The sequence below is a fragment of the Leptinotarsa decemlineata genome, unplaced genomic scaffold, assembly GCF_025532065.1.
Source record: "Leptinotarsa decemlineata unplaced genomic scaffold, Ldec_3_MD MMD2_P_RNA_scaffold_14, whole genome shotgun sequence".
Lineage (NCBI taxonomy): Eukaryota > Metazoa > Arthropoda > Insecta > Coleoptera > Chrysomelidae > Leptinotarsa > Leptinotarsa decemlineata.
In genome coordinates this window covers 11,865,130-11,888,235 of record NW_027412528.1, presented here as the reverse complement: position 1 = coordinate 11,888,235, position 23,106 = coordinate 11,865,130, and the positions used below count along the sequence as shown (strand labels likewise).

General features: G+C 34.7%; 1 protein-coding gene across 2 annotated transcripts in view; it reads right to left on the bottom strand.

Annotated features, from left to right (window-relative positions):
* Window positions 1-23,106, bottom strand: part of LOC111516694 (probable multidrug resistance-associated protein lethal(2)03659) — a 231,046-nt gene that overhangs the window by 153,756 nt on the left and 54,184 nt on the right. For both annotated transcript variants that reach the window (XM_074179379.1, XM_074179373.1), the window contains exons 3-4: window positions 16,593-16,703; window positions 9,947-10,289 (exon numbers count right to left, since the gene is read on the bottom strand). In XM_074179379.1, the coding sequence (XP_074035480.1) occupies window positions 9,947-10,289; window positions 16,593-16,703 (454 nt within the window). The remainder of the gene's footprint in view (window positions 1-9,946; window positions 10,290-16,592; window positions 16,704-23,106) is intronic.

Genomic DNA, 23,106 nt, shown 5'->3' with positions numbered 1-23,106 from the left:
CGATACCTATTGATAGTAGTAGACGAATATTTCCATTTGCTTTTCCAAGTTATGTTTCATCCGCTGTAACTGTTTTCAAACATTTCTCGATGCTTTTCTCGCTATAGGGATTACTTAGTTATATCCATTCTAGTAGTTATATCCATTCTAGTCCTCTTTCGTCATTAATGTCCTCAGAGTTCGAAGTATTCCTTCAATCGAAAGACATTGCCACAAGTCGGACTATACTATATAATCCTCGAGGTAATGGTCAGTGTGAACGAGAGAACAGAATTATTTGAAAAACAATTCAGTTGCCTCTTCATTCCAGAGGACTGAAAATATCCCAGTGGGAATCAGTGTTGTGTGAAGCACTACATTTCATACGATCTCTCCTTTGCACGTCTACTTGAACGTAGTTTTTAATATAATCGAAAATCTGCTAATAGAAAATTAATACCTTCTTGGCTAGCAACTTCTAGGACTGTCCGCATGAAAAGAAATGCACGAACTAAAAAATATGAGCACCTATACTGAAACCAATAATGATTGAGAGTAGAAATAAGTCCAGTTGACAGCAAATCGGGGGCGTGCTTATTAATTTTTGAGAGGGTTAAGAATGAAAGAGAAATTCTTAGTACAATTAGTTAAAATATTCATACACATTTTTTATTTATTTCATTAAAACTTTGCAATATCGTAATTTACCTAATCGTTGTAGTCATTAGGTGGGCCTTATGAAAACGGAGTAATAATCGTGGTAATTATAGTAGGCACCAAATAAATTAATAATATTAATAAAAAACACTATATATATATATATATATATATATATATATATATATATATATATATATATATATACCGGGTGTCCCAGAGCTTTTAGGCCAGCAGATATCTCAGTCACCTGTAGAAAAAAATTGAAAAAAAATATGTATTATAGGAGAACACAAGCACTTTCATGCAGCATAGCCCACCCCCTGGTAAACAACCCCCAAGAAACCACCCCTAACTTTTGTTTTTCAAATGGCACGCCCATGTTTGTTTTGGTTCAACTTACAGTCTTTTTCATTTTTTGGTCAATGATGTATCATGGTAGGTAGAATGACATGCAGAATCATAGAAAATAAAAACACAAATGAAATATTAATGTTTAAGGTCATCTGTATTTTGATACATGATACTACAGAAAATGATCAAAATGTTGGCCAGCACTTGCCACACATGCTTCAAGTCGCCGAATCAGCGCGCGAGTACAGGAAGCCCTAATCATTTCCGGAGTAACGGTATGACAAGCCTCTAAAATTTTTTGGGTTAAATCGTCAATATTCATTGGTTGTGTTTCGAAGGCAACTCGTTTCAGATATCCCCACAGGAAAAAGTCCAGTGGCGTGAGATCTGGAGAACGTGCAGGCCATCGCACAGGTCCACTATTTCCAATCCAACGGTCTCGAAAAGTATCATTGAGGAATGTAGTAACTACATTATGGTTATGTGCAGGAGCACCATCTTGTTGCCACCACATTTGTTGTCGTTCTTCAAGTGGAATATCTTCCAGGAGGGCAGGTAAACAATTTTCCAAGAAATGTAAATATCGGTGGCCCGTCAAAGTGTCTTGGAAAAAATGGGGCCCGATGAGTCGTCCATTATGTAAACCACACCGCACGTTCACACCCCACATTGTTTGGAAATTGGTTTCTCTAATCCAGTGAGGGTTGTCCTGTGACCAATAGTGCATGTTATGTCGATTAACAGTACCATTATTATGGAAGCGGGATTCGTCACTCCACAAGATTTGATTGAGGATGTTTGGATTGTCATGAACTAAAACTTGAATGTGAGCAATGAATGCCGTTCGTCTTTCGAAATCGGTAGGTCTGAGTCCTTGGTGTAAATGAGTTTTGAAGGGATGATACTTGTACTGTTTGAAAATTCTTTGCACAGATGACTTACTGATCCCAATCTCTACCGCCAATGCACGAACCGAAATATGGGGATGTGCTTCGGCGTAGGCCAACACATTTATGTAATTTTCCTCAGTTCGCACGGGAGTAGGATGTACTTGATCTGTTTTTCCTGGAAATGATCCCGTTCGCATGGTATTTTCTACATACGAAAACGTATTACGACCTGGTTGTCGACGATCAGGAAAGCGCTGCCCATACAGCCTCTCCGCAGCACGTTTATTCTTTCGGCATTCACCAAAAATTAAAAGCATATCAACGTATTCATTGGGAGTGAAGGTAAAAGGCATTTTGATATACAACAACAATATTACGACTGATGGCAATGTGTCATCCAGATATCAGAGGAATGAAAGGAAGCACAAAAAGTTCTAACATTTTATCGCCTCTTTTTCTGCGTAGCGTCCACTTTTTCTGGTGTCTACAATGCAGAACAATTCGATCAGTCCAGTTAATAGTACCCACTAACGTATTCAATTTTCTCGAACAATTATGATATATCGTTGGTTGAGAAATAACAAGAGCTGTCAGTTGAACGACAAACAACATGGGGTTGCCATTTGAAAAACAAAAGTTAGGGGTGGTTTCGCAGGGGTTGCTCGCGAGGGGGTGGATTTTGCTCTGCTACATGAAAGTGCTGGTGGTCTTCTATGATATACATATTTTTTTTCAATTTTTTTCTACAGGTGACTGAGATATCTGCTGGCCTAAAAGCTCTGGGACACCCGGTATATATATATATATATATATATATATATATATATATATATATATATATATATATATATATATATAACTTTTTTTCACTATTGGGTTGCAGCAATTGGTAAGTGAACTCTTTATAACTATTCTCAAGTTTTCGAGTAACTTAAACTCATCGTCAGGGGTACTAGAAAATACAAATTACAAATTTTTGATAATAGAATATAATATAAATGTAAATGTACAAATTTTCGTCTAATCTTCAACCTCAGATTCGTCACTGTTGCTACCGCTATCATCAAAGTGGATTATGATTGGTTCAATATTGTGTTCAATACGGTTGTCTACGTCCCACATTTTTTGCTCCTCTTTTAAAACATACTGAATGCATTTCTTCCAGTCTTCTGCAGAAACAGTTCGAATAGCTTCTTGTAGGTGATGTTGCACGTCCACTAATTTAAATGTTCTGTTTTCTCGTGCCACATATCCTTTTACTTGCGCCCAGATTAATTCTATTGGGTTTAATTCGCAGTGGTATGGTGGTAACCTTAAAACTGTAATTCCACGACTCAACGCCATTTCATCCACTGCGAATTTGACGATGACAGACCCAGGTTCCACAAGTTGAATCATGCCTTCAAACCATTTTTCAAACACCTCCGCATTCATCTCTTCATGATAGTCGCCTGTTTTCTTAGATTTAAATATTAATTCACCATTTGGTAAAAATCCACTGTCGCTTCCTATATGCGTAACTATCAGACGACTACCTTTTCCAGATGGCTGTTTCAACCCAACTGACAAACCTTCATTAAAGGCTTGTCGTGCACTTGTTATATTACCATCCTGCCATACTTTTTTGACCGTATGTCCTTGGTTAACCCATGTCTCGTCCATGAAGTACAATTTTTTTTGAGCTTCCGAAATTCGTCAATTTTTCTCAGATAGTTTCTTCTCCATGCTATTATTTCTTGACGTTCAATGAGGATGCTTTTCCTGTCAACTTTTCCGTACGTAAATTTCATTTCGTGTACAAGTTTCCTAAAAGTTTCTTTACCCATTTTTGGGACCAATTCATGATCGCTAAGTGCCTCCAGAACTGTTTGTAGTGTGGGCAGCTCATTTCTGAAAAAGAAACTGTGAATAGTTCTGCGTATACTGGTTTTGGCTTCTTCATCAACTGTGATTTTTTTCGTCCGCTACTAGTTTTTGGCGTTTATACGTCCCCATGAATTTCTGCTTCTCTTAGTATTTTGTAAATCGATGATTTTGGTACACCGGTATAATCAGAGCACATATCAACTAATTTATCTTTTGTAATTGTGGAACTTAATGATGTAGAAATGCCCGGTTTGTTATTCGGAGGTACACACGTAGAATTACAGCACATATGCACAAAGTCATCTTTTGGTGGCTGATGATCTCTTTCAAGACAGTGAAATACTCGCAGTACAATTTGTTTTTCTCTTACTGACCGAGACTCCGACCGTTTTACCTTTTTCGACGTGGAAGGCCCGACCATGTCTCCCATTTTTTGAGTAGTTTTAGAACGGTATAGAAATATAATTATGTAACGCTCAAACACTTATTAGCACTATTATTTTCACCAATTGTTATCACAACACGTCGATTGCTGACTAACTTAACTGTAAAACGTATAATTCACGCTGTATAATTCACAAACCAATGATACGCTCATGGCTGCAAGTACATTAGTGAGGACTGCCACGATGAGATGGAAGTTACGGTAAAGTGACAAAGACAGAAATATCGTTGCGTACAGCGTTGCCACTAGTTGTAATAAATATCTAACACTATACAGAAAATAATGAATTTTAACTGATCAGTAATCAGGAAATGTATAAGTATTACTCATTACAAGCTCATTACTGATTTTTGTCATAAGTAATACCTTTTAATCGTACTAGTATTGTGTATTTTCTATAATTTGCCACAACCTACAACTCTACTGCTTACTATATTTTGATTTTGCTATAAACTGGTAACGTAAAATTTAGATATGTCAACGCGCTTTACTCTCAATCATTATTGGTTTTAGTATAGTGAAAAAAGTCAAATTGCTGGAATCAAATTCAGTTTAGTCGTATGTTAAATTATCCGACGGCAGGGAAACAATTGTTTCAAACAAACATTCAGCAAGACGAGGTGAAGGGAGATATCTGAAAAAACTGGTTCGAATTATCATTCTACTCCAATCGGCATAAATCAAGAGTATTCATCAAATGAAACTGATACTGGAGATTGTTTCAAAATACGAAATCCTGGAGGTAATATATTCAGTGAATGAATGGATTCAAAGCCAATAACACCATCTGTTGAGACATATTCCAGACATACATCAAGAAACAGAAGATCTCTAGAATATTTGGATAACTAAAATCGTTCTTGAAAAGTGAGGCAATATGTAATGAAGATCATATATATTTATTCAATCCTGCGTCAATAATCATTCTAGAAATGATAGTTGTCATTCTGTATCTGTAGAATAGGGAGGATGAGTGCAAGCCCACAGTACTTAATCCACATGTGACCCATTGTACATCCTCCCGAGGAGTTGTCTTCCTAGGTCTTCGTCCATTCTGTTCTTTCCAGGAAGGTGGACAGGTCACTTGGTGTAGGTCAAGACTCGCCGAACACACACTCTCTTATAGACGATAAATCCGGGCACTTGCATAGGACATGCCCGTCAGTCTCATCTTCCTGTTCACCTGCATAGAGGTGTGTCCACTAGCACCATATTATGGAGGTGTTTCCTTAGTTGACAGTGGCCAGTCAGAAATCTTACTGTTAGGCGTATATTTTTCCTGGTCATTGCCAGATATTTCTTCAGCGCCAGCTTCCCAGGGTCGTCCAAGGTGATCCTGGCAAAATTGCATCCTTTGATTGTCGAAGTCGTCAGGCCGTTGGGTTCTAAAATTCTTGATCCAGGCGCTTCCTTGGCTAAAGAGTCGGAAATGCGATTACCTTTACTCTTGTCGTGCCATTTAACCCACCCCAGGATAATGTTATTATCTACCGAGGCTTTGACTAAATCTTGATGGCACTCTAGTACTAGCCCTGAGATAACATGTTGTTTGTTTAAGGCTAATAGGGCTTGTCTGCTGTCAGTGCAGATTGTTATGTTTCTGCCAGAAATTCCTTTCCTGGTTATTTCCTTCTGTGGCAATTGAGATACCAGCCAGTTCTGTTTGTACCACGCCGATATTTTTCCCATTCCCCTCTTAATCCTTAGGCTTAGTGATCTGGAGTACACTCCACATCCTGAGCCTTCTTTGATTTTTGAGCCGTCTGTATAAATCCGTATTGCATTTGTAGCATTTGTCTCTGTGTTCTGCTTAATTTGTATTTTGTAGGGTTTATTAAACACAAACCTGGGTTCAATTGCATCACTGGTTGCCTCCAGCAGAGGTTGCGCAATAAGTGTTTCTCGCCATAGGCTCAGCGTCAATTGAAGTAAAGTCAATAACACCATCTGTTGAGACATATTCCAGACCTATATCAAGAAACAGAAGATCTCTAGAATATTTGGATAATTACGATCGTTCTTGAAAAGTGAGGGAAAATGTAATGAAGATCATATATATTTATTCAATCCTGCGCCAATAATCATTCCAGAAATGATAGTTGTATCATTATCTGTCCTATTATATGTCATGTCGTATTTTGTTGATTAAAGACTATTTCTAGTTTATTCTATTTATAACAGTATAATATTCAATTTTGGTTAAACTGTGAACGTTCCATATATTGTATATCTCTAGTGCAGTGGTCGCCAACCTGTCGATCGCGAGCTACCAGTAGCTCGCGGAAGCAATTCTGGTAGCTCTCACAACGATTTTAATTTAAAAGATACAAACTGCAAAAGTCAGAGAAGCTTCCGAAAATACCACAAAAAAATCTAATTGTCATAATATTAAACATAAACAGCGGCAACGTTGCGGTGAGCGATCTTCCGCTGACGCCATCAAGCTAGAATCGGCTAGAGCCGACCAGCCGGACCAGCGCGTTAGTGTTCGAGAACGATCTGGATTGCTTTGAACGAAATGAATACGCACGGCGCGGCGACATTGCGCTTAGTTTAAAACTGAACGCGTAACCAACATCCAGCGGTTGGGTTAGTAGAGAACAACAAAAATAATATTATGGCAAGCAGTTGTAAGAAGGTAAAGACATACCACTTTCATTCGGAATGGGAAGAACAATACTTTTTTACAGAAGTTGAAGATAAAAATGTGTGTTTGTTATGTAATACTTTGGTCTCCGTTGCTAAAAAAGGAAATATTGAGAGACATCATAAAACTAAACATTCTAATTCTGAAAAATCATTCCCACTACATTCTGACGCCAGGAAGGAGAAACTGAAACAGTTAAAAAAGCAGTTAATTGGACAACAATCAATATTTTTAAGAACAGTCGACAAACATAAGGCTGCTACTGAAGCATCGTACCGTGTGTCCCAGATAATTTCACAAAAAAAGAAACTTTATGAAGACGGGGAAATGATAAAACAGGCGTTTTTAGAAGCTGCTGATTCGTTATTTGCCAACTTTAGAAATAAAGACGAGATAGTTTCAGCTATAAATGCTATGCAACTTTCTGCTAATACAGTGATGAGACGTGTAGAAGTAATGAGCAATGATATTTTTTTACAGTTAAGAACTGACTTAGATAACTGTGTTTATTTTTCACTTCAACTGGATGAATCAACAGATGTCGTTGACACTGCCCAGATGGCCGTGTTCGTCAGGATGGTTTTTAGTGATTTTACGATTAAAGAAGATCTTTTGAAGTTCATTCCACTGAAAGGACACACTACTGGACATGAGTTGTTTCATTTTCATTTAAAAAATATTATTTTTTCCTAGAAAATTCCAATATCGAAAATGGTAGGCTTGACAACTTTGGCCGATGAAAATGACTGTTAATACGGGGACCTACTCCTTCACTCTGGAGTCCGATGGTTAAGTAGAGGACGGGTGCTGAAACGTTTTAATGATGTCCTATCTGGCATAGTTCAATTTTTTAAACAACGCGATGAACCGATTCCGTAACTAGAAAATTCAATCTGGCTTAGAGATTTTGGTTTTCTCGTGGACATTACAGAGAAATAAAAACGAACTTAATTTGCAGCTTCAGGGGAGAGACAAAGAACTGGCGATGCCAAGCATTTTCCTATTCTTCCAGAAAAAATATCCCAAAATCCATTAGAACCCTATGACAACAAATATCATGTAGAAATAATTTCTACCCTGAAGAATAACTTCAAAAATCGTTTTAAGGATTTCAATGAAATGACTTTAGTAGCGCAGTTTGTTGTTTCACCCTTTATGGAAATTGATATCCAACAGTTTGCAACTTGTGTTATGCAGAACTTTAGCGAAGACATCGTTGCAACAGAAATGGAAGTCATTGAGTTTCAAAATGATTTAGCCTTAAAATCGTTAGTCTCAAGTACTGAATGTATCTGGCCTATTGTAAGTAAAGACAAATATTCAGTTCTATGCCGTGTTGCCTTGAAAATGAAAGCATTATTCAGTTCAACCTATTTGTGTGAATCTTCTTTTTCCAATATGAATTTTATTAAGAACAAATATCGCAATCGACTTACAGATGAACATTTGGATAATTGTATTCGAATGGCTGCATCAAATTATACTGCAAACATTAAAAAAATTATCGATGAGTCTGAGTGTCAGCCTTCTCATTGAACGTGCTTTTTTATTTTTCAATGTTTACGTTCATGATAGTGCGTTACTTTTTTGTTGTTATTATTAACTATTTTTAAATCATACGTGACATGCCGTTGTGGCTGGATAAAAGTTTGTTGTGTTTATTTTTCAAACACCTTCGTTTGATAGGTAGGAATGTAGCTATGAACAAGTACGTACTAGTAATATTAGTTATTTTGTTATTAGTTTATTATTAGTACCTATGTATTATGTATTACCAGTTGAATAGTAAAATGAATACATATAATGATAAATTAATTGTGGATTATTTCATTTACGTTGCGTTACATGGCTTCCGTGTGGGTAGCTCGCTGTTTATTCCAAAATTAATAAAGTAGCTCAACACATTGAAGAGGTTGGCGACCACTGCTCTAGTGGCTTTCAATTTCTTAGTGACATCCATATGCCAGATATTGAAGTCACATAAAAACTAATATTCAACGAAAGTCATTTTTTGTGGAGGAAAATCAGTGACAGATGTCAAAACTCCTTTGACATCTGTCAAAGAAGTGTAGAAATAAACAATAAAAAAGGAATAACTGCCAATATATTATAATTTTTTGTCCATTTCTGAAGACGGAGACAGATTTTGGCCTCCGAAACGCAAAGATAAGTACCTATTGTATTATTTCTTAACAAGTTTTTTTGACAGGCAAATTTGTTGAATACGACAAGTTACTAGTAAATAGAAGATTTTTCTTCATGAAAAGTACTTTGATTTTTACGCAGTAACTTATCGGGGTAAACTAAAAAGTTTGCCCTTCTACACTTTTCAGATTGTGGAAGGTAACAAATACCCAAAAAAGGTCGATAAAAAATAAAAACTAAATTCTGTAAAATTTCAAGATTGAAAAACATCGCATACAAAGGGCAAAATGGAAGTTAAATAAATGCAATTTCTGTGATAGTTGATTCATACATAAAACTTTTTCTTTCAATGTAACTTTTTCTTTCACAATGTAAATCAGTGAAATTTTGGTATACGAACCAGTCATTTTCAACCAAAAGTAAAACTGAAAATTTCTTTGCTGAATGGATATTCAAACTTCACCTCATCTGATATCGAGCAAATTCATTGACGGAAAATGAATATGTGAATATCATGAGTTTATACACAGTCCAATTCTGCCTCTGAATCATCACCTTTTTCGGTGATGTACCATCTCCTGAAGTATCTAGAGCCGTCATTTTTTTTGATAATGTTGAAAAAAACATCCAAGAAAATCATTTCACTTCGACGTTATCTACAAGATTTGTGGAAAGCTGAAGTGGATCAAGCTAAGGATCTTGAAATAATTTGTGTCTAACTTTTCAACACTTATGTTATAATGGGACAGAAGGCAATTGAATCATTATTTTGCATTCGCATACAGTTTCTTGTTCATTCATGATTTAGTCAACACAGGCCTAAAGTCTAAATTCTATCAGGTACCTTCGTGTATCACAAAATATTGAATAGAATAAATTATTGGTTGAATATCTGAAACGAGCACCAGTTGAATCACAGAAATAAATATTCTCTCGGAAGGACAGTTAATGTGAATGTTTTACCTTTCTATAAACTAGGGAGCAAACTCCAGTCCTTATTTTTATCCCCACGTGTCTGGCACACATCATGTATTGAGATCTGATGAATGCAATGGACAAATTGAATAAAATGATACATCCTGCGTAGAACAGAGCTTCTCCTTGTGTTGTTGTTGTAACTGGGCTATAATAATCTAATAATAGTCCTAGTACATATGGTTGGCTAACACGAATAACTATGTCTCCAAAACCTATCATTAAGCCTAGTTGAGCTATTTCAAGCCAAAATGTTTGAAAAATTACTTTCAGCAGACTTGGTGATCCCTTTCCATTCTTTTTTGTTTTTTCTATTTGTTCATTCCAGTTTCTGAAATTGAATATTGTATTAGTTATTATTTGGAAAATGTTCCGATAACAGTATACTTCCTATGTACCAAAAAGTCTCTCAGAGTGGTCTCAGTTGTTAGATGAAAATTTGAAATGATCAGTTTCATAAAAATTCATGTGCTATACATATATGAATGTTGACAAATTTTAGTGGATATTTGAATATTGATCTCAAGAAAATTGACAAAGAGCCTAATGAAATTTGTTTGAAGGTGGTTGACAATGTTTCGTGGTGTATTTCATCAGTTTGGACTCCCATTGTCTGATATAATATAAATTGATTTGAAATCCCTGAAAGAATCTTTTTTTTTTGAAAAAAATTGAAAAAGTGAATTTCTAGATCGAATTTAACAAAAAATTACTTGAAAAAGTTGTGTCCACGGCAATTTTATATCCATATGCCAAATTGTATGCAACTAGGATAAAGTTAACGTTTTGCTTATTTTTGACAGATGTCCCCTTTATTTTAAAAAACAAGTTCGGTTAATTGTTATCAATTCATGTATACATAACAAACCCATCATGGAGTTTAACTTTTCTGATACATTTTACTTATACGGATATTTTTAAAGAGAAATTAAAAATTTGCTATATAAATTTCAACATGACTGGTGCAAAGTTTCAATCACTTGGCTATTTTCTCAAACAAATCTTTGATTTCGAAGAAGCAGAGGCAACTATAAAAAAATGCAAATAATTTCGATAGAACTATTATTATTATAAATTTTAAACAACAATAATATTATAGAAAATACAAATGGGTACAAAAAATTACTTATTGATCTAAATGAATCTTTGCACAGCACTCGCGAATGGTATTTTCCAGATGTTGTATGTCAGTTAATGGTCTACTTCGGTACACTTTTTGTTTCAGGTAACCCCACAAGAAAAAGTCTAAAGTCGTCAAGTCGGGTAATCTAGGTGGACAATAATGTTCCCAGTTACGTCCAATAACTTTGCCTCTGAACATATGTTGGAAGGACTGTTTTAGAGCAACCGTGTGATGTATTGGTGCGCCATTAAGCTGACACCATAGGTCGTATTTAATATTTAAAAGCATATTATCTAAAACTTCACTAACCTCATTATTTAAAAGGTTGGGTTAACCGACGGATGATAAGTTTTCCCTAAAGAAAAATGTCCTAATCATTTGGTCGTTAAGTATCCCACACCATACATTGGATTTAAAGGAATACTGATCACCACATTCAACTGTGAAATTGGGATTTTCTTGGGCCCACCATCGGCAATTTTGGGAACTTACCGTTCTATTTGAAGAGAACGTTGCCTCATCTCTCCATAAAATTTTATACGGAAACTTTACATTTTCTTCTCTCTCTCCTTGAAACCAGAATAAAAACCCCAAATGGACATCAAAACCTCGTTCTTTCAATGTATTAATGAATTTTGGCTTGTAAGGCCAAAATTTATTCTTTAATGAAATTTTTCTAACACTTTCTCTCTTGTAATCGGTATTTTTTATAATATCAGTTATGCTCGTTTGCCCGTGTTCAATAACTTTTAAACAAATGTTAAGTTGGGCCTCCTCATCATATTCAATTGGAGTGTGCTTTTTCTTAAATTGATTTGGTACGGATCCTGTTTCTCTGAATTTTGACATTATCCTTGACACAGTAGTATGTTGAACACTTTTTCCTCGATGCCGTTCATTAAAAATGTTAGCTACTTGCCGGTATGGTGTATTCTCACCACATATTAAAACTATTTCTATTATTTCTTGAAGAGACAACATTATTGCAACAATAACTGTTAAAAATTTGACAAGTAAATCAACAACTTGACACTACCATAGCATGCATTTTGTTTGTCAAGACATACTTAAAAATTTTATTCAACGTGATTAAGCATCCTTACCGCCCTAGTTAGTGTTTATGAATAATCTGTAAATACTGAATATTGAAATTTTAATGTAATTTCAACTCTAGTGATTTTATTATTACTTATTGCAGTTTTTGAGTTGTGTCTGCTTTTTAAAAATTGAAGGTACCGACGTTTGTTTAAGAAAATATCCAAGTGATCGAAACTTTGCACCAGTCATGTTGAAATTTTTATAGCACATTTTTAATTTCTGAAAATGTCCGTATAAGTAAAAATTTATCAGAAAAGTTAAACTCGATGATGAGTTTGTTATGTATACATGAATTGATGACAATAAACCGAACTTGTTTTTTTAAAATGAAGGGGATATCTGTCAAAAATAGGCAAAACGTTAACTTCATCCTAGTTGCATAAAATTCGGCATATGGATATAAAATTGCCGTAGACACAACTTTTTCACAACACTGAACGTCAGTGGGTCGCAGTTGGACGCATCATTTTAAGTTAAATTTAAAGCACAAACAAGTGCCGAAGTTAAACTTCATCGAAACTTTTCGAAAAAAAAGTTTCCCATATGGTGCCCACTTTAATGGTGACACTGTATATATATATATATATATATATATATATATATATATATATATATATATATTTCATTCAGTATATTGTGTAGAAACCCTGTAAATGATATCTGATTAAATTTCATAACGAATGTTTGGAATACAAACTGAGTAGAAAAAAGTGTTTTCTGTATAATTCAATGTTCATACAATTGTATATGCTCCGAAATACTTTTTTTTTCATGTAATTCAATATTTATATGAAATTAGCTATTTCAAAAAGGCTTTTTCTTTCAGATTTGTTTCTGGAAGTTACTTCTCTGCATGATCTACACATCTATGTATAAAGTTACTCATTTTCAAATGGAATACTTCCTTCCTTTGGAAGATTCCCACATTTTTCTGTATCTGAATCATACATTATTGATATTGAGATAATAAATTTTCAACTTGAATGATCTTCGAAAATGAAGAAACGAAAGCTTTTGTATGAGTTACAATCATTAATTATATAATCTTTGAAACAACTCATAAGAATATTATCTTTCTTGTCTTTGTCACTGATGAAATTATCAAGTGGGAAACTGTGTAGTTTGTCATTTCCAGTGCACATGAGACTGAGCTCCGCTACTAGATGATAGAGTACGGACGTCAATAGTCTCTCTTTCCTCTTAACTTTACAACGGGCCATATTATAATCCGATAAAATTTGTGTAGCAAAATTTTATTTGTAGTACTTTTTGATAGGGCGAGAGGGCGCTATCAATTTTTTCACTCAAATGGAACGAGCGGTCTTGTGACATTTCGTATAAAAAGTATTTCACTTATCTATACAATCACCTCCACTTTTTTGAATTTCGATAACCGATTGCGGAGTTATTGATGTTTGAATTTGGGATTGAAAATTTCGTAACTCTAACACTCTATGTGAGATTTCTTTCAATGAACGTTAATTGGGAAGAAAATATACAGTGTGTAACAACGAAAACTTAACAGATCCGTTTTTGAATATAAAAAGTAAGATTTTTAAAAAAAGCTCGGAGACGTCGATTTCTAATTGAAGGGGGACACCTTCCAGACTAATCGGATTTTTTGTAGTACGTACCCCCTCGGAGGGGTGCGCCCGACGACCCTTATTTAGATAGGAAAAGTAGGTCGAGTGGCACCTTGTTTTAAAGGTCTTTCGAATACCTTTACATCTCTGTTAAAAGAAAATTTTTGTAACGATTAGTTTTTGAGATAATTTGAAGATTTAAAGGTATTTTCACTGAGTTCAACTCTTTTTAAAATAAATCAAATTGTTTTTGAAGTACTATTTACGTTCAGAACTTTCATTAAAAAAACTAATTTTTGCTTTTTATGACAACCTGCTAATACGTGTTCATTTGATTTCGTAAAAAAGTAAGAATTCTTTGTTTATTACGAGATTTTTTCGGGGAATGGGGTTGCTTACCACCCTTACATTTTAGGTAAATTGAGTGGCACCTCCTTATGAAGGTTGCCTTTTGACGTGGATATTTTATGCTTCTGATGAAAAAGTGAATCATACTAAAAACTTACCTACACAACGAACACAACCTGCTGATTTCTTCGAATGCTGATGACACAGAAAAGATTAAAAAATTGTTTTAGGGTTAATAAATCCCAATAATTGTTTTTAAAGCACACACAAAAAAGTAACACCTAATAAGGGTAACTCACATAGGAAATTTAGAGTAAATGTTCAAAATGTGCGCCATTTTGCTCCATGCAACAATGAGGATTTTGTTCGAATTTTGCTCTTACATTATTCAACATCTCAGGAGTTGTAGCTCGGTATTCATCAATAATTCGATGACGTAATTCATCCAAATTGTCTGGCTGTGTAGCATAAACTTTAGACTTCGAATATTTAAATAAATAAGTAGTCCAGTGGTGTTGAATCTAGTGACCGTGCTGGCCATTCAATTGGACCTCTTCTGCTAATCCATTGTCCTCCAAAATGATTATTCAAAAAATTTCGAACCTGCTGGGTATAATGGGGTGGTGCACCGTCTTGTTAAAAATGGATAAAATCCTGTTCAATTATTTCAACTATACGAGGTTGTTGCCTCTTCAAGAAGTTGTGAATAAGAATCACCGGTTAAATTTCCATCAATGAAAAATGAATCTATAATATGATTGCCTAATAATTCCGCCCAGACATTCAACTTCTGGGAATGTTGGGTATGTATTTCTGCGTATTGTCTTGGGTTTCCATCCGACCAATATCGGCAATTGTGACGGTTCACGCAACCATTTAAATAAAATGAGCTTACGTCCGAAAAACAGATGTTATAAAGCAGTTCGGGATTTAGCATTAATCTCTCACTCATGCCCTCACAAAACTCCTGTCTTCGGTCAAAATCATCCTCATTGAGTTCACGAACAAGTTTAATTTTGTAAAGATGGAATTTGTAGTTTTCAAGGATTCTCCATGCGCTCATATGGCTTATTCCGGCCATTGCTGATAAACCTCTGGTACTCAGCCTGGGATGGGCGATGACTTGACAAATCACTCCAATCGCATTATCGTCATTCACTACCCTTCTCTGAACATTTCATTTCTTATTTAAAACCGAACCTGTCTCCCTGAATTTTGTGACCAAATCCAGAACGTGATTTCTGCTTAGGTGTTTATCAGGGTTTTGCTCGTTAAATAAAAATGATGTTCTATTAGCATTTTGGTCGTTGCCAAAAAATAAAGCAATAACTGAAACCCTTTCAGCAGTAGTGAAAGGCATTTTTAAACAAATAACAATACACGACCCGTTTAAACAAAACAATCGAACGATGTACTAATGAAAACTGGAAGAAGAGGAGTGAGTATTGATTTTAAAAAAGGGATTTTATTTAACAAAAAACTGATAAGAAGAACTGCTCGAATTTTTTTTTCATTTAGGCATACAAGTTACCGAGTGGTCTGTTTAATGTATTAATAACATGGCAATTTTAACTTCAAACTATCTCGAAAACTAATCATTACAAAAATTTTCTTTCAACAGAGTTGTAAAGGTATTCGAAAGTCATTTAAAACAAGGTGCCACTGGACTTACTTTCCCTATCTAAATAAGGGTCGTCGAACGCAACCCTCCGAGGGGGTGCGTACTACAAAAAATCTGATTAGTTTGAAAGGTGTCCCCCTTCAATTAGAAATCGACGTGTCCGATCTTTTTTTAAAAATCTCACTTTTTATATTCAAAAACGGCTCTGTTAAGTTTTCGTTGTTACACACTGTATTAGTACCAGTTTTGCAGAAGATAATTGTTGATTTCAAGGCCATAAAACGATTGCTTTTTATTCTAACCTGGTTGTTATTTATATCGAAAAAATATGAAAAAATAATTCGAGCAAATGTTCAAAATGTTTTCCTTGAACTCACTAATAGTAAAACAGTCAATTTTCGATTGAGGAAAATATAATGTATATCTACGTCCAGAATTTTTTAGTTCATACTGTTGTAAATTATGCCCGAAAGAAAATAACGCCGGCCGCCACTGGCCATAAACCAATGGTGACGTAGCTAAAAACGCGCGAATATAAGATGTTCCCTATCACTCTAGAAGCAGCGATTTCGACGGAACTTCGGCGACATTTCTAAGGCATTCTATTACGATACTTAAACGCCAGCCGCGAGCATATCGACACAGTCAAGTGGACGTTACAGTGCGGTACGCGAAGTAATTTAGTAAGTAGATAGACATTCAAATAATAGTTGAAGTATTTGTTGTATTCAAAGTGAGATAAAGTTAAGTTTGATTATTCAGTGTAGTCATTTATAGTAAAGACGGGTAAAGACGTAACAATACTAATATATTCCATAAAGTATATGACTCTTTACATCAATTTCCACTATCACTACTCACCTTTCCAGTTTATCACCCAACAAAGTACTTCTGTCTTGCTTCAGAGGATTATAAATATCGTCTACATCTAGAGTTTTTCTCATTCCTTTCCTGAATATTGGAAGTGTATACCTGCAATTGAAATATATAGAGTCGATATTTGAATTCAGTTCTTGAAACAATTTGAGTTATTATTACAAATTTGAGGAGAAAAATCCTTAAGAGAAGTGACCGTATCTAAATGTACGCAATGCAGGGATGACCTCAACTTTTATATTGAGATTAAGGTCTTAGAGAAAGAGTAAGTATCCACATGAATATAATGAGTAATTATGAACAAAAAAATATTTAGGTGTCCGATGAACTTGGCTTTTTTTAAATTCAGAAAAAATCGATTAAGATGGCAATCTCATTTGAAAAAAAATTTAAAAAACGTGATATCCAATTGTTTTCCTGTTAGCACCATGTTAATCAGCGAAACAAATATTAATAGTTCTCTAATTTACCAAAAATATAAATGTTTCTTGAGAAAATAATACAAGCGTGTTATTTTTTAAATCAGAAAATTATGATGAACTACTCGAAGAAAATACCTACAAACAAGTAGAAAGGATAGGTAATCTTTGGAACGTAATGAATGAAATATGTACAGAAGACCTTGTAGGTCTCAGTACTGTGAAATTGAAAAGCTTCACAACAGTAGTAGGGTCCTAATGACGGTTTTGAACCTCACCCCAACTGTATCACCCCAGTGCCACCACACTGACTTTGAACTTGAACCCCTTTTCCACTCTCCGCCTATGACTTGACCGGGAGTTGCGTGTGACGTCATGTCCATGAAAACCCTCTTTTAACGCTCCACCTATGATTTGACTTCTAAAGCCGCGACGATTCTATCACCGTGGGTCGCACGTCACATAACCTCGAAAATTACAGCCATTTAGGAGCTCCCCCTACCACTAGTAACGTCGCATGGCATATATCCTCAAATGTCTGTGTGCAGTTTCTACTTGAGCGTGCTGGACTGGACAGGGTTGCCAATCTGCCAGTAATTCCTGGATTTGTAAGTAATTTTACCCTTCTGCAGTGTTTTGTGAGTAATAGCGAATTTCCAGACCTTTGTAAGGAATCCGGCTCACCAATAGATGACATGATTGTGAACAAAAAATGGTCACACCCAGATCACATTTTTATCTTTGTTGGCCATGCAATGAATGAAGAGGGAAATACATCATTGATATTAACTCTTGAACCAATTTAGTATTCTATGTTTTCTGTTTTATGCCATGCTGGGCAATGCTCTGTCATCTGCCACGTCTCATTGACAGCAGTACTTTGATAACTGTCAAATCAAAGTCGAACCTAATTAACCTAAATCTTTGTCAAAAATTATTTCATCTAACATCAACATCGTCACATCTTCATCTTTACTTTTTGCATCCATTGTTGTGTATTTGAGATTTGAGCCTCACAAGACATTTTTTTTAATTAATAACTTAAAAAAATTTTTTTTGAAGAAAAATTTGAATAAAAAAATGGATAAATGGTTGAAGTTGAATAGCAAAGCTGGAACATCTAGAGAGGTATGTATTCATTTTTTCTCTGATTCATATGACGATTGTCTAATAACACAAGTCTTTTAGGAATCTGCCGATGTCGAAAGCATTGAATCAAACATTACCAGCAATAGCAGTTATGAGACTAACGAAAAAATTATTTCAAGGGAAAGAAAAATCAAGAGATATTATAGATTCCGCCAAGAATGGTTAGAACTGGAATGTTTCAAAAATTGGCTAAAAAAATCTGATAAACCCAAAGATAATAATATTGAGTATGCTTTCTGTAAATTGTGTAATATGGACATATTTCCCAATGAAAATGATATTTATCGCCACAGTAAACGTGAGAAACACATTTGGCGCTCCAGGCAAGTTTCAAAATGTACTGACATTAGTGACATTGCCAAAATGGCACAACCACCTAAATTTGATGCTGTCAAATATGCAGAAATAAAACTTGCAGGTTTTGTGACCTATTGTAATTTATCATTTACAGTAATGGATACATTGACCACTGTATGTTCAGATATTTTCAAAGATTCATCTGTTGCAAAGGCTCTAACATGTAAGAGAACGAAAGCCACAACTATAATAAGAGAAAATTTAGGAAAATATTTCCGAGAGGAATTATTTGCAGTTTTAATAAAGCCTGGAATGTTTTTTTCTCTCATTATGGACGAAACAACGGATATAGGCACAATCAAACAATGTGCCTTTTCAGTAATATTTTTTTCTGAAATTGACGATAGAGTTATCACCAAATTTTTTGATATGTTGGAGGTAGAGTCAGGAAAGGCTGATGATTTATATAAAGTTCTCAAAACATCTCTGTATAGTAAAGGCATCCCTTTTAATAATTTGGTGGGCTTTGCAAATGATACAACCAACGTTATGATTGGAAATGAGAATAGTATATTTTCTCATTTGAAAGCTGATTTGCCACAGATCGCTTGCATCAAATGCTCTTGCCATTTGATGCATCTTGCAGCAAGTAAGGCTTGTATGGAGCTTCCAAAAAGAGTAGAAGATGTTCTACGAAACATAGGGGCACACTTTAGTAGAAGTTCTTCCAGACAATTGGAATTTAAAGAATTTCAGTTGTTTTTTGGTACCGAGCTCCATAAAACCCTTCTACCAAGCCAAACGGGGTGGTTATCAATTGAGGCATGTTGTCGAAGAATTTTAGAACAACATGAGCCCCTGAAAGCATACTTTCGTGAGATAGCCTTCGAAGATCCTTCTTATACCACGGATGCTATTTGTGAAACCCTAAATAACAAGTTCACCAAGATATATTTGGAATTTATGGCATACATTCTCCATATTTTGAATGATTTCAATACGTTGTTTCAAAGTGAGACTCCTCTTCTCCATAGACTCAAACCGGAAATATTAAGTATCCTTAAAATTGTTTACAATAATTATTTAGACAGAAAGCATTTTGAGAAAAAAGATCTTTTTAAATTTGATCACAAAAATCCACATTATTTTCTTTCATTTTCTGAAATTTACATTGGCATTGAAGGACAGGAGTCTCTTCAAGAAGTTAAAAATGAGTCTAACTGTGAAAAGGAATTTGATAGTTTTTTTTAACTCATGTTTGAAATTTTACATAAAATTAGTAGATGAGATTAAAAGTAGATTCAAATTTGAGGATGAAATTTTTGAAATGATTTCTGTTGTTGAACCAAGTGTGGCTCAGAAATTTGAAATCAAGTCATTGTTGCCTATTTTGAAGAGATTTAGTTTCTTAACCAATTTTGTGGACAAGCAACAATTGTATAATGAATGGAGACAACACAGTTTATTGGACCACAAAGGTTTAAATTTAAATGATGGTCACCCCACTGCTCAACAATATTGGTTAAGGGTTTATGAGTTGAAAGATTCATCAAATTTACTACTGTTTAAAAATTTGAAAATTGTCATTAACTTGCTACTTATATTACCTTTTTCTAATGCTTCTGTAGAAAGAATCTTTAGCAATTTGAATAATATAAAAACAGATTCTAGAAATAGACTAAAGACTGATACACTGGTTGCTCTTTTATCCACCAAAGAGGGGATCAATGATCAAGGAGGCTGTGTTAAATTCGTTCCTTCAGAAAACATGATGTCCTGTAATATTTGGAAGAAACATTAGAACATTAAAAATGATCATTCCCAAATCTGGAAGTTCTGTTGTATATATTTCCTTTTATGTATTTCATACATGTTTTTAAAAATATTTGTTTGTTTTGCCAAAGGTTTCATTATTTTTGTAGGATTATTGTAGAATGACTGACTTAGTAAAAGAAAACTGTTTGTAATATATATTAAGTATGTATTTTCAAAATATATTTGAAGTATTAAAAAATATAAATTTGTTGTAAGTTGAGGCTGAATTAATATAAGAAAAGAGATTATTTTTGTTGTGGTTTTATGTTATGTGAATATTTATTTTCATATCAATTATGATATACATTTGGAGTACTGAGAAATATAAGTTACTTTTTCTGTTATAAATGAAAATTTTAGACATTTGGTATTTTTGTTTATTTTATTCAGGAATATTGAATATATTTCCAAAAAATTAACTTTTTGTTTACATTGGAATTTGAATATAAAAAACCACTCTCCCCACTTTCGATCAAATATCTTCTTTTTTTTATGTTTTTGGTCCTTGTTTTCTATGAATATTTGGCCAATCAAAAATTTCATTTTCCAGACACTTTTATCCCTCTGGTTTAGTGGCGCAGTCACAGAGTAATTAAAAGTATATGATGGAATCGGCCGATACTTGATGAAAATCCATAACTAACGTATTCCAAAAACACTTTATTGTGAGATTTTCACTAAATTGTTTTACAAAAACGCAACACGTGTTTCGCCATACAATGGCTTCATCTGGCGTGTCTTTCAACTCTTGCTTCAACAATGGCTTCATCTGGCGTGAAAGACACGCCAGATGAAGCCATTGTATGGCGAAACACGTGTTGCGTTTTTGTAAAACAATTTAGTGAAAATCTCACAATAAAGTGTTTTTGGAATATGTTAATTGAAAGTATTTTGTGGCGCAGTAACCTACCCATTATAAACCGGATTCACTAATTCAGAAAAGATGTATTGTTTGTAAATTTTGATCAAGACAGTTGCAGTAAAATGTAAGTAATATCAAATTTTCTGCAAGTGATTTCCAGGAATCCATAGTAATATTGCCAGTATTTGTGATGAGCAGCGTTGGCAACACTGGGACTGGACCTCAGTAGGCACTCGACCCTCTGCTAGGACGGTCCTCGGAAGATAATTACACTCGGTCGAAAATGAGCGTTCAGTCTATACGAGGATCCTGCGGTTCGAGAACGTACTTCCAAATAAAGGCATTGGTTTTTTCGACACTCTGTTAGCGAAGTGTGTGGCGTACTTGATACAGTATCAAGACATTCCACACTCATTCTTTGTTGTGAGAGGTTGTCGATAGCGATTATTCAGCATTTGTATATGTTGTATGTTATGTTTGAAATATGTTTTTTCTGTTAACCAGCTGTCGCACCCCTACAAACGACAACCCTCTGAAGTCGAAACTTGTGCGTGCGAAACTTTTAACGTGTGATTCCTAACACGGGTTGGACGATAGCAAGTGAAGCCTGGGGCTTGAACAATCGACTCACACATTGGCCGATTGATTGAGTGAACAGAGCACCCACGTCGAACCGCCCGGCTACCGACCGACCAATACAGGGCTTTTCATGATGAGCGTTAATTAGCCGTTTCTGACAAACTATTCAACAGATAAACCTGAAAATTTCACAGTATTCATAAATCAATATGACCTACACGCCTAAAATATTTCAGACGAAGCGGCGTTGTCGCTTCTACTATAAAGTAGCGGCTTCTTTGATTTTTTAAATGGAACACCCCGTATATAATATCATATAATGATTCATTATCACTTTGTCAACAAGTTCATATACTATTTCCCTATACCTATCTATTAGAAGATATAAATTAATTTCGATATTTTTTTTACCAAACATGAACTTTTATAAATGCTGATAATCTCGAACTCTCTTGCACTAAAACGATCAAATTTGAAATAGAGTGGAGTGATACTATGAGGATCTTCACTCCGAGTCATATTTTCATTTGCCTCATACAGGGTCTTCAAAAAATGCAGATACTTTGATCTCATGAAAAAATGAGTGGAACTCAATTTTTTCAAATGGAACACCCTGTATATTTCAACATTTTTGAGCTCTACATCCAATTTTAGATTAACTTTGTTCAGATAATACTATTTCTATTTTGAACCGTTTTCAAGATAAACTGTTTCAAACGGAAATTGACATGGTTTCCTTGTTCATCACTCATTTTTGTGAAACAGATTTCGTTTGATGTTTCTCAATTATTCACAGATAAAACAATGAAAAGATAATTATCAAAATACTCCTCAACCATCGAATTAAACTTCTCTTCAAACAATAGTTTTATTAACGCTGAAACACGAACGGAAAATAATAAACCCATAAATTAATGAGTTAATTCAATCGTCAGTGTATTTCAGAATATGTTCAAACACATCTCCACCTCTACTTAAACAAACATGTAATCTCTTCAAAAGATTGTCATGTGTAGCGCTTCTGGTCAAGTCTGGAGTCAAACTATTGAAAGCAGTTGTAACTCTCGATTTCATATCTTCCATTGTTGTTATTGGAGTAGAGTAAACCATATTTTTAATGAAACCCCACACGAAATAATCTAATGGATTGCCATCTGGGGTTCTAGTCCATTATTACCAATCCATCTGTCTTCGAAGATTTTGGTTAAAGCTTCGCTGACTGAATGAGAATTATGGGGTGGAGCACCATCCATTTGGTACCATATACGTTCTCTTCCTGGTCTATTATTTAAAATCATTTGAATTCCATTCCTCAGTAAATAATCATATTTTGATGCATTCAAATTATCATCATAAAACTCGATATGAAAAATTGACT